General features: G+C 43.2%; 1 protein-coding gene across 3 annotated transcripts in view; it reads left to right on the forward strand.

Moving 5' to 3' along the window:
- The first annotated feature begins 2,694 nt into the window (after positions 1-2,694).
- RPS6KC1 (ribosomal protein S6 kinase C1) overlaps positions 2,695-12,588 on the forward strand; it is a 479,254-nt gene continuing 469,360 nt past the window's right edge. For 2 of the 3 annotated variants that reach the window (XM_085612893.1, XM_085612895.1), the window contains exon 1: positions 2,695-2,900. In XM_085612893.1, coding sequence (XP_085469019.1) covers positions 2,793-2,900 — 108 coding nt within the window. In that variant the 5' untranslated portion in view covers positions 2,695-2,792. The remainder of the gene's footprint in view (positions 2,901-12,588) is intronic. The other variant, XM_085612896.1, reaches the window with a different exon arrangement.

The raw sequence follows: 12,588 nt of genomic DNA on the forward strand, positions 1-12,588 counted from the left end.
CTTTCATTTTCAAATGATTCAGGAGATGTGGGGCCCTTGCTTGATAGATCTATTTGCCTCCAGGCTCAATCGCCAACCAGAGTCGTTTGTCAGTTGGAGGCCAGATCCTCTGGCGAAAGCCATGGATGAGTTCACACAGGATTGGTCGAAGTCCTTGAATTATGAGTTTCCCCCTTTCGCTCTGATTCCCAGAGTAGCGAACCAGATTGTCCTTCAACAAGCGGAACTTGTCCTGGTCACACCGGTTTGGAAGTCACAGCCATTGTTTCCAGTTCTTCTGGAACTAACCTGTGACTTCCCGCTTTCCCTTCCATGGTCTCAGACGATGCTCCAGGGCACTCAAGGGGAGCTGCGCCCATTAGTGCTAACAGGACAGTTGTCCCTGATGGCCTGGAGGCTTTCAGGCAACAGTGGTCGTTGCCTGGGATTTCAAAGAAGGCTTCCAATTTCATCCAGCAAGCCTGGGCTCCCTCTGCCAGGAAGCGATACTCCTTAGCATGGTGAGCATGGCTGGATTGGTGCCTGGAGAAACAGGTGGATCCCGTGGAAGCAGACCTCTCATAGGTTGTGAATTTTTTATCCAAAAAAGTCTCGGAAGGCCTCTCCTACAGATCAGTTAGCAACTTCAGGTCCCCTATCTCAGCGGGACATACGCAAATTGACAGTAAACCGGTAGGTATGCATCGGATTATGTGTCAAATCCTCAAAGGTATACGTGTGGCGCATACTCCTAAGGCTAAGTATTCGGCTTTATGGGATGTTTCTAAAGTGTTGACTTTATTTGATAACTGGCCTTGTAATGAAGAACTTTTCGAGAAAACAGTTATCTTCTAAGCTAGCCATGCTCCTTTGTTTGTCTGCCTGCCAACGAGTCTCTGATATCAGAGCTCTGGACCTAACAGGTATAGTGTGTTCCCCAGAAGGGGTCTCCTTTTTGATTTCCGCTCAGACAAAGACATTTTCACGTTCTGTTGAATACCATGCTTTTCCTGTTAACGATAAATTGTGTGTTGTAAAGTGCTTGAAAGCTTATGAACAATATACCCAAGCGGTTAGACCGGTTGGTTGTTCTACATTGTTAATTACATTGCAGAAACCGTTTAAGCCTGTTACGTCTGCGACTATTGCCAGATGGCTCCGATATATAATGCAGGAGGCTGGTATTGACACTGAGCTCTTTGGGGCCCATTCAGTGAGAGGCGCTATGGCCTACAAATCTGATATGTTAGGCACCCGTTTACAGGATATAATGAAAGCAGCTGATTGGTCATCTGACTCTGCTTTTAAGCAGTCTTATTATAAACCTGTGGGCGACATTGCTTCTTTTGTGTTGATAAAGCGTTGAACTAGCATAATCTGATGCCTCCGGTCCTGTAATATAATAAAAAATTTGCTTGCATTCTCTCCATGAATTTTCAATTCTATTAAGGACACGGAGGCGAGGATTATCCCGCCCAATGTATATGTTTCATATTCATGATTGTTATTGACTACCCGCCCAGACATTTCTGCTTATCATGGTTATTACGGTTGGCGAATTTCTGTTTCAGGGACGGAGCAGAAAGGTGATCAATGAACATCTACTTGTTTGCAAGTTCAGATGGCGTGCTGCGCACCCTTCAGTCACATGGACGTCAGTGGCTCTGGTATGAGGAGTTGTGTTCTGTGTTTCTACAAGTTCTTTTAATGGACATAAGTTCGGTTCAATTGGACAGTGTTCGTTCAAGGCAAAGAAAGAGAAAAGTGCTTGTGTGTGAGATTACATCTATAGAGCATAGTCTCTATGGTTATTGGATTGCCCCATTGCATCATGGGAAATGCTGTATGTCAAATGTTTAACTGTTTTTCATTGGCTGCTGTAGAATAAACAGTGAAGAAAGAGACAGCATAATCCTCGCCACCGTGTCCTTAATAGAATTGAAAATTCTTGGCGCGAATGCTAGCACATTTTTATTATTTTGCAGGAGACGCACCTAAAAGAGAACCTCTGCAGGATGCTGTACACCGGAAGACATAGGGAGCTGTTCCACACAGGGTTTGAGTCTGAGTTCAGGGAGGTAGCAAACCTGATAGAAAAAGCAAACCCTTTCTGTAAGATACAGTGGACCCAAGGAAAAGATAATTACCTGCCAGCTTCAAATGGTAACCTTGACAGACACAGGGCCATTACTGATGGAGTTCCCGCATGGGATCTTAGTGAATCCGCTCTAAATATTGGCACCTAATCTCTGATCATGCTACCTCCTTACTGGTGAGTAAGGCCTGCTCGAGAAAGAGTAGCATGCCTGCGTAGTTTGTCAATTGTGTAAATCAACACTTTATTACAAACATATGTTTTAAATGGCTGCAGACAACGTTTTCTACTGGAACAACCACTAAAATCATTCCATTCCAAAATGGCCGCTGGATTTACTTAGTTATTCCTGTTTTTGTCTTTTTTTCTAAATGATAGTAAATACAGTGGGTTCGTATCGTTTTTTATATAGGTTAAGCGATGTTTTAGTACTGGCCAACGTTAGTGGCTAACGATAGCTTTATTAAAATAAATGTATTTCTTTGATAGCATCCTCAAGGGGCAAGTTGTGCTAGAGATGTGCTTACTCTAACATGGCCGCTAGAGCGTCCCATTGCATCACATCAGGTGGCGCTAGCTTGTCCTTCAGTACACTTGTGACTGTATGGATCTAGTAACCCGGAAGTGTAAACGCAGCTGTTGGACACGGCTGTGGTGGAGACTGCTCAGTGACAGCCCGGGGCGGTTCTGATGGTGTCTCTGGGGCCACCAGGCCAGCATGATCGCCCGCAGAGGCAGCAGTGGCGGGGAACTTGGTCGCTTCTACACTGTCACTGAACCTAAGAGACATCAGCGGGGTTACACCGTTTACAAAGTGACCGCTAGGGTAAGTGTCAGCCGCTCGGTGAGCATAGGACTTAACACAGCTTACTGTATAATTAAAAACACTGTCTGGACAGCCAGCTGGGTACAACGCTGCAAAAGCACTGCACTGTACTGTCGTACTGCACAGTCAATTATTTCACGCAGGGTTAATTGTATCAAAGCACGGCTAGTATCTCAGTTCAACTCAATACTGCACCTCCTACTACACACAGCTGTTTATTTACAGTCGGCTGCAGGCAACACTGCACAGTTCACATAGAACTGCCTGTTCATTCAACTGTTTACACTACTGCGTGCCGTGGACATAAACACATGGCACCAAAGCACAAGTTGCTGCACAAAACACTCCCATGCCTGCAACTCAGCACAGCTCACTGTACACAAGACATCCAGTTATATACATATGCATTGGCTGTACTCATCGATGCCTATACCATTTGTATCTGTGTATTCGTATAGCACGAACATACACCAGTGACACATTGCCTCTAATGAATGAATTGCAGGTTTACTGCTATCAAACTATCATACCAATGCGGATTTAAGCTATGTATTTAAAGCCTAGCGGCACTTGAGCAAATTGTTTTCTGATCGAACGTTAAAGGGAAGAGTGTTACAGTGCGCTGCACAAATCCTGCTGCCGTGAAAGCCCTATTTCCTAGAAAGGAACACTTATTTTGGTTAATTTGTGGTGGCATGGATCAGCTTAATCTAAGGCATGTCGAGGATCGTAGCAAATAAACTTCAGTACAAAAATTATTGCTTGCCAGAATATAAGGCTTTATGCAGTAGGAGCGTACAATTTTATGACTTTATGCAGTAGGAGCGTACAATTTTATGACATAGAGGCAGGTAGTGGAGGGTGTTAGGCATTTAAGTAATGTGATCATGTCCATAATCCTACTATCTTTTCGCATTATGTACTAATTGAAGTTTCTCTTTCAAGTCATAAGGATGTTTTAAATAGTTGTATTAATCAAGCAGTGATGAAATAAAATCATTCATGATCTTACATTATCAGAGAAATGAGAATAGGTACATAATCTCAGGAAGCATGCGCAGGTACAAAGTAATGAGGCATCGTTGTATTTTCCAAAGTGGGTTCACTCAATGAAAGGTTGTCTTCTATAAATCTGATTAGCTGGAATATTGCTGGTATCATGGCCCAGATCAAACTGGACCACTGGTAGTCATTTATAAAATCGTATATTGTCACTTTGCTGGCGGGGACCGCAGACTTGTGTCCCACATAAATAGCGTGTTAAGAGGGGAGAACCTTGTCGCATATCTGCTCCCGGTGCAGGCCAGATGGGATGGACTACTGGAAGAGCCTTTGACAGATTCAGATTGAAAAAGGGTGCATGAAGGGGTCAAACAAATTAGCTCTAATTTGAGATTTAAGCTCACCCAATTCAATATTGTTCATCAAACATACCCGACTCCACATACATTGCACAAAATTTACCTGATCACTCTGTGGTCATACCGACGCCCAGTTCTTACATATGATCTGGGAATGCCCGGAATTTAAATCATTTAGGAAATCGATATTTGAACGTTTAAGACATGTGACGGGGTGGACAATTCCATGCTCCATTAAGCAGGTGCTTTTGGGTCTTCTTCCCAGGCCTAAAGGGGGAAAATTTACCCAAAGGTTCCTACAGTTGGGACTGGTGCTGGCTAAAAGAAGGATTGCAATTAGTTGGATGGGCTCGCTGCCCCCCACGGTGGAAAACTGGGCTTAAAAATTAGGGGAATGGGCCACAGCGGGACTAATCCGAATTAGGCGTGTCCGAAGAGATGAAAAATTAGAAGAAGAGGCGAGGTCATGGTATGTTATGATCCTAGAAATCCCTCTTAGAGAGAACCCCCTTTCACAAGCTAATGAGGGAACGCAGACGGATGGAGGTAGGCCGGATGCGGGCCCATGGCCAGAGAACAATCGCGGACCGTGAACTCACTAGAAGCCTAAAAGGGTGTTAAGGTCTGAGTCCAGATACAAGGTGCAGGGAGGTGTTTCCCAATGTGACCCGGGGGTAGGGAGGGAACAACTTAAAGTTGAATTGTTAAGAGTTGTTTTCAGAAGATACATCCTTTATATCCAAACACAGTATTGGGTGATTAGCCCCAGATTCCAGATGTGAATATGTCCATAACAGACGGAATTATATTATCTTCTTAGTTTGTGCATTACGTGCTAACAAAAGTATGCGATATGTAACAGCTGTCACTACTGTAATACGATACTGTACGGATGGAAACGTAATACAAATATATTTTTTTTATATTGTGTTACTGCTGTGGACCTGGACTACGGCTGATTTTACGTTTAATGGTTTTGATTGTAATCCTTTGCCTGGTGTTTCATCCAGCTTTGGGATGGGAAAAGGAGGACTTCCTACTTGGTTTAGGTTTTCATTGAAATATCACGTTTCACCAATCGCTCCTGGTCATGAGGATATTCAAGTATTATTAGTTAAGTGGGAATGTAAATTCATACGACGATTTTTGTTCAGGTAATCATCATTTTGGTACTTTGTTCACTTTTGTTAACATCCACATATGTTGCAAGGAGTCTTACCTGGCCTCTGATTTGATAGTTGAGGGTGTGTTTAAGGCAAACAATGGGTCAAAATCATTGCCTTTCAGCCCTTTATATTTACCTAAGGAAGTTAATCATATTTTACAACCCATAGATTTAAGGGGCTTAGCGCTATACAACCATCTCAATGCGTTCAACTTGGAAAGTGTCCATAAAATTGTCCATGGTAGTGATGAGCAAACTCCCGCGTTCACTAGGCAAGGATGCTCTACAATGTTTGATTATGTCTTGGTTTCTCTGGGTTTGGGAAATTTCATCCTTGAAGTGGGTGTCAGGACGAGTTGCTCCAGTGAGAACAACCTTCTAACAGTTACTATTTAGTTATCAGTAGTTACGTTACTATCAGTTATTTACCAAGGGATAACTCACGTTTTTAAATTAAGTCCAAAGATTTAAGACTCAACTGGAAACTTCCATATGCCTGCAATTTTTTATCTAGTCTCCTGAAAAACCCTTTACCATGCTTTTAGTCATGCTTATCATCAGAGTATTCACCTGAGGATATTGTAGGTTCCTTTATTAATTTAGGGGACTCTATTAAGAATTTGCTTATTAGGCCCGTTAAGAAGGATCATAGTGATACCCATAAATGGTTCAATTCCCTAGCTAGGTGCACAGTCACAATGAGATTGAGGCTTTGTCCATGCCTGGAATTATCCAGTTGCAAGTCACAGTGATTCTCTGGGCATAGACAGACTCTGTATCCCTATGCTGTGAAGAGGCGCGCAGACTCCACAAACGTCCTATTCCCTCATACATGGGACAAATTAATCTTTCCACTCAAAAGGATGTGAAAGATGAAACTGGACAGTCGTAGGCTGGCTTGTATGCTACATCATGTTATTGTTATATGTAATCTTGTCCCGTAAAACCCACCACACCGCCCTAGCAACAGTTGGACTTCCTTGATGGGATGCAAAGGATCTGCCGATAGGTGTACTGGGACGCTGACACCATCTCGCCTTTATCCTCATGATACACATCATATAACCAGACTTGCTATTGTTTTGTAAAGTTGTATTGCCTTGTTTACTTTCTGTTCTTAGTAATTTACTGATTGCTGCATGATGTCCTTTTATGAATATGCCTAGCAGAGTAGAACAGAAAACCCAATAATATTTGGTTTGAAAAAGAAAAAGGGTCCAAAATAGATCTATGTGCTCTTTTAATCAAGAGTGTCTTGAACTCCGCCTGTAGAAGTGAGTTTCCTAGTTCATGGCCCTCTGCTGTGATCCCTGTATTTTAAAAGAGTGATCGTAAAGATGCCCTCTGCTGTAGACCACTATCTAAGAGATTCTGTAGTGAAAGTCATCGGCAGAGTGGTGTTGCATAGAATTCCAGCTTGGGTGGAGGATCATAATTCTGTCAGACGTACAGTATGGGTACAGAGAAGGACTAGGGACCATGAAGTAATGTTTAAACCTGCATTCTGTTATTAGCAAGTATATAGTAGTGCTAGCGAGATCAGTTCATTTTGCTTGTATGGACCTAATTAGGGCGTTTGATCACGGGAATAATTTGAATCCTTTGCACATCCTAATTCAAATTGGTATTGATATTTCTCTTTTCTGTGTATTTCTCAGCTATGGTTAGAATTTATTTATGATGATGATGCAGTTTTATTGCCCGTCACTCCAAACTGCCTCAACACCTCATAGATGCCTCTGTTTTATTTACTGAGTACTCAGATTTGGAAACCGATTCCTCTGAGTCATAGATTATGACTTGAAGTCATAAATTTATGGAATCTAGAAGTTTTTATATTAAAAGAAAACAGATCAGAAAAATTCAGCCATTTTTAGTACCGGGACTCAGCTAGTACCTAGGCACATAGCCTTACTGACAGATGTCATAAATTCAGCTAGGCGATAAGAACTTTGTTTAACCTTGTGGCTAATATAGGCAAGCCTATTCCTTTGCTATTAGAGATATATAAATTACAGTGTAGCCCAACTATGTTAAATGGTGCTGGTGCCTCGGGATACACCTTACTGAAAAATCTTTCAATCAAGGAAAGCTATTCTGTCGCCGCCTTTTTGCTCTCTTCTTGAGCAGTCCTCATTACGTTTGTCATTAGGAGCTGGGCTTAGATGACATAAAAGATAGTAGCTCCCCTGATGCTGTGGATTGCCATATGGATTAATCGTAAATCTACTCTAAACAGGATATTAATAGGATATTGTTAAAAAAGTTCCAAAGGCTCAAAAAATCCATGGCTTTGGTACATTAAAACAATTTCTGGGGAGTTACGTAGGCTGTCTTTGTTTTGCAATGCTAGTTCTGTTGAAAAAAATTACAAGCAATGGGCCAAGAGAGTGTTTTTGGAGCGAATGAGTATTCAGAGGGAGGGAGTAGAATTATGTAAAACTTTGGTAAGACAGCATATTGTCTTAAAGATTACTCCAAGTTTGAAATCTTACTTACTGATTGCTATACATCCTTGGGAACGAGCCCTTCTTATTAAATTTAAATTAAGTATCCTACATGGATATCGCTCCTTTCCCCAAGTACAGCAAAGTAATGAAACAGTTCAGATCTGTCAATGAAATAAGTCTTCTTTTAGACCTTGTTGACATTTTTTTCTGTAAGTTTTATCACTTATTTAGAAGGAAACACTTAATCTTATTTTTGAGGCATTGATTTATGTACTGAAGAGTGCTGCTATGCTTACATCAAATGTTATTTGGTGCTGAAGTTTGTTCTGCTATGAGTATGTTTCTTAAAGCTTCAGTTCATTGTTGTAATTCCATAATTTTTAATATATAAATAATTTCTTATTTTACCATAAGAATTTTTCTATGTTCAGTTTTTAGGTCTCGCCTGGCGTAGGCTGCGCGCATGCGCAGTCTTGCTGGCGAGTTTTAATGAGATGTGGGTTTTTTCTGTAAGGGACCTTAAGCCCCGCCCCTCTTTTCCATTGGCTGGCGTCACCGTTTATGCTAAACAGTGGCCAGCCATTGGAAAAGAGGTGTCTGTGACGTATTTGCTTGGCTTTCTGAGCCGTCCCATTCGGACGGCCTCGCCTGCTTTGCGTTCGTCGCAAAACGTTTCTTATCTTTATGGGGCCAAACACATGGCCCCATAAAGACAAGAAACCATTTGGCAGGCGAGGCCGGCAGAAAAAGCCGAGCAAATACGTCATGGCGTAATGGGGTCCGCTTGGCTTCTAGGCGTGGTGTTAACTGGGGGCTGGAGTCCCCTCTGGCAGCGGGAGGCAGCTGGCGGCAGAATGAAGCAAGTTGCGGGCTCCAATAAGTACATAAATCACATCAACAAAGAGCTGTTCCTTGTACTGGGGGCCAGGGATGCAATCCCTTTCATGGATTACTTAAGCGAGGCAGGTTTTGAGGGCTGGATTACTGGGGTACAATCTTTATCCTGAGTCTCGCAGAGCACATCTACCCATATCTCCTGACAGGTATCGTAAGAGCCACTAAACAATCAGATTGTGTCCTGTCCGAGTTCAGACTCCAATATCCATGGTCTCCACAGAATCACTCCCCCGTGTAATATCAACAATGGTGTCACTATTTAAAGCAAGCCCCAAGGTGATGTCACCGGTAGAGGATTGCCCCCGTGATCTTTTTACTGCAGGAGTATGTGAAACGGCCCCCTCTGCTGTTGTCAGGGAGTAGAGAAACAAAGTGTGCCCCCGTAATGTCACAGGTGCCCTGGCCGCCACCAATCTTGGACCAGGTGCGGTTACTACTAGAAAACCCCTTCCCGGTTACTACAAGACGGTAATAGGGCTTCGGGACGCGTTGAAACTCCGCCACCGCCTCTGCTGTTCGTGTCTCTCTCGGGCACCTCCACGCTCCGAGGCTCTCCCCCCCCCCCCCCTTCCCCGCGGGAGCCAACACCACTCCCACCGTCGACGTGATAAAGGAGGGCCGTTCTGCCCCCCAACCTCCGGCTTCTGCTTCGCAGCTACCAGGTCCTCGGACGCCTTCTTGGTAGTAACAGGACTCCAGGTCCAGGGGAAAACACAGCTTCGCAGTTCCCTCTGGCGGCACTGTGTGGGGAAGGTGCAGTTCCTCAGGGAAGGGGAGAGCACTCCTCACTCTCCCGCTGCTGACGACCTGCTGGGCGAAATTTTAAAGTCGTTTACACCAAGCAGTAAATCGAAGCGGCAAGTCTGGGTGCCCCAGAGTACAGGGGGAGATTAATAGCTGAGATGCAGTGAAACGTCTTTTTAGCAGGAAATATTTTTTGCACTATATTAATCAGACTGACTTATGCATTTTTTTCTCAGCTTCTTATGCGGGCCCATGTGAATGTCGAGGTTGCCAACACAAAGCACAATACAAAAACATTTGTTATTGCATTTACGAAATGTAGGTTTCTGAGCTAACATTGAAAAAAGGTTTAGAGGCAATAAGAGGACTAAAGTAGCATCCGCTCACACCAGGTACCATCCTGGGCTGGTTCTGGGAAAGGGGAAACTTGCTTTTCCTCTCCTAAAAATAAACAAGCCTTTGCAATGCAATAGGTCTCGCATTTGCGCGAGTTTGAACTATTGACATTGCAAATGACAATGCCTTTTATTTATCTTTTAAAAACAAAAATAAAAGGCATTGCCATTTGCAATGTTAATAGCTCAAACTCTTGTAAATACGAGACCTATTGCATTTTTAATGCTTGTTATATATGTGTGTGCTTTTACGATTATAATTTTAGAATCTAATAAAGTTTTATTGATTAATTGATGGATAGCTAAAATAAACCTTTTTATTAATATGAGCGGACATACTTAATTTAGAGTCCATCTTTACCCTTAAATGTTTTACACGGTCTTATGTGTTGAGCGGGATGCCTGAAGGATTGTGGGCAGATTGGTAGATATCTTGTCACGCTGTGAGACTGTAATATTAATAATTTGGTCTTGTCTGCATTTAATTTCACTTTACATCCAGTTATCAACTGCAGTCAGTTTACTACATTTGTCACACATACATCAGAATCAACTGTGTATTGTATGCACATAGTAAGAATGTAAAACCAAAGGACTGAATTAAATGTACCAGCGGGATTACATATAGATGATATAGCAGAGGATGGCATAATTGATCCCTGTGGGATCCCACATTGAAGAGGTCTGGGTGAAGACGAATGTGGTAGGAATAAGATGCATTGGAACCTTGAATCTGAAAATCTCAACCCAAGGTAATGCTACATTTATGACTCCAAGATCACTGAGCCTTTTAAGGCAAACCTAGTGATCAGCCCTGTCACTGGCCTCCGACAAATCCAGCAGTATCAATGCTGTTACATTTCCCTCCTGCATATGTTTGTGTCATTTGTCTATTACCACAGTGATAACCAATTGAGTGCCGCATTCAGAGCGGATGCCTTCCTGCATTGGATGGAAAACATTGTTGCCCTTTACAAATGCAGTTCATTGGCTTCCCTCACTAGCAATATAGACAGAAATGCAGTGGCGTAACAAAACTTTAGGGGGCCCCCCTGCAAAGTACATGGAGTGGGGCCCCCCACGCTCCGGACTCAGTAAAGAGCTCTCAGGTCAGTGGCTTGCTGCTGTGCACAGCAGGGCAGGAGTTGGACCCCAATGCAGCCCTGGCAAATTTTGTCAGCATAGCCCCTATATAGTAAGCAGCGAGCAATTGCAGTGAGCGGGCCTGACCACCGCAAGGAGGACTCTGCTATGAACCACCGTTCATAATTATATTAATTACTTTTTTGATATTTGTACTAGTCCAATTAACTCGAATTAAGTGATAAAGTGAAAGCCTGTTGCTTCCCGGATCTAAAACGTCATACAGAAACACTTGACAGTTACATGGCTCTCATCTTGCTTAATACGATTAGAATTTCAAGACAAATGCTTCCTAACTAACCTCATTAACGTGAGCAGAGGAGGACGCTGGAGGACCTCTAAAAGCGATACTGGGAGGTATATTTACAATCCCCTATCGCCATATGAACGTCACTTTTAGTGACGTTCCTGTGGCGATATGTGCTTCGCCTTGTAAATAAGGTCCCCTTTCACGCTACACTTAGCGTGAAAGGGGAGGGCAGAGGGTGTTGCGGTGGGCGTTCCACCGCAACACCCATTGATTTTGACGCTGCCCCCTATTGCAAGAGCAGAGTAAATAGGAGGGAGCGCCAAAATTAAGACCAGAGAAAACCTGGACTTAAACAGGCGAAACGAGGAGAAATGCTTTATTTGTCCTCGTTATTGATGTTTCCATGTGTGCTGCCTTGTGCAGCACACATAGAAATAGCAAAACGCCAATGATTGTTTATGTGCAGGAAGGTGTCCCTTACTTCACATAAACAATCTTTAAAAAAAATTACATTTTGTAACTTGTATGTGTCCTGCAGTAAGCAGCGCACATAGAAGTGACAAAACGCCATTTAAAGATTGTTTATGTGCAGGAAGGGACAACTTTCTGCACATAAATAATCATCCCCTCAGCGCAGACACCTTTGCACTATGGTGCAAGGTTGCCTGTGTTGGCGCTAGGCTGCTAAATTTAGTGCCAGCGCAGGGGCAAACACAGAGCTGCACCATATTGTTGTAAATATGATGCAGCCCTGCGTGTCAGAAGTGGTGGAGTGTGGTGTTAAGCCAACGAGTCTAACGCCCCACTCCACCACTTCGTTGTAAATATGCCCCGGGGTGGCAGGATTGTATTGTGCAGCGCAGAGTTTGGCCCAACTCACTCGAGTCCTCTGGAGCCTGAAAGTGAATGGTGGCAGCATTCAGTCAAAATCAGCCCAGTCACAAAACCGACCCACCACCCTTCCAGCCTCCCAGGGTAAGGTCCGGTCCCTGCTACTGCCAGTCCGGCATTGGATGCGACTCTGAAGCAAGTCAGTGACGGCTGAGGTGATGATCACCACAACTCAAAACAAGCATTGAAAATGCAATAGGTCTCGCCTTTGATTAAGTTAAAACCATTTGCTTTGCTAATGGTATTGTATAGCAAGGCAAATGGCTTTAACTTAATAAAAGGCGAGATCTATTGCATTTTCAATGCTTGTTTGTATAGCAGTGCTTTCTTTAGAGCAGGAGTAAAAATGGTTTGCATGTGGTCTAATCTGTGTTTAAAGATACATTTGTTGT

The sequence above is a fragment of the Triturus cristatus genome, chromosome 6, assembly GCF_964204655.1.
Source record: "Triturus cristatus chromosome 6, aTriCri1.1, whole genome shotgun sequence".
NCBI lineage: Eukaryota > Metazoa > Chordata > Amphibia > Caudata > Salamandridae > Triturus > Triturus cristatus.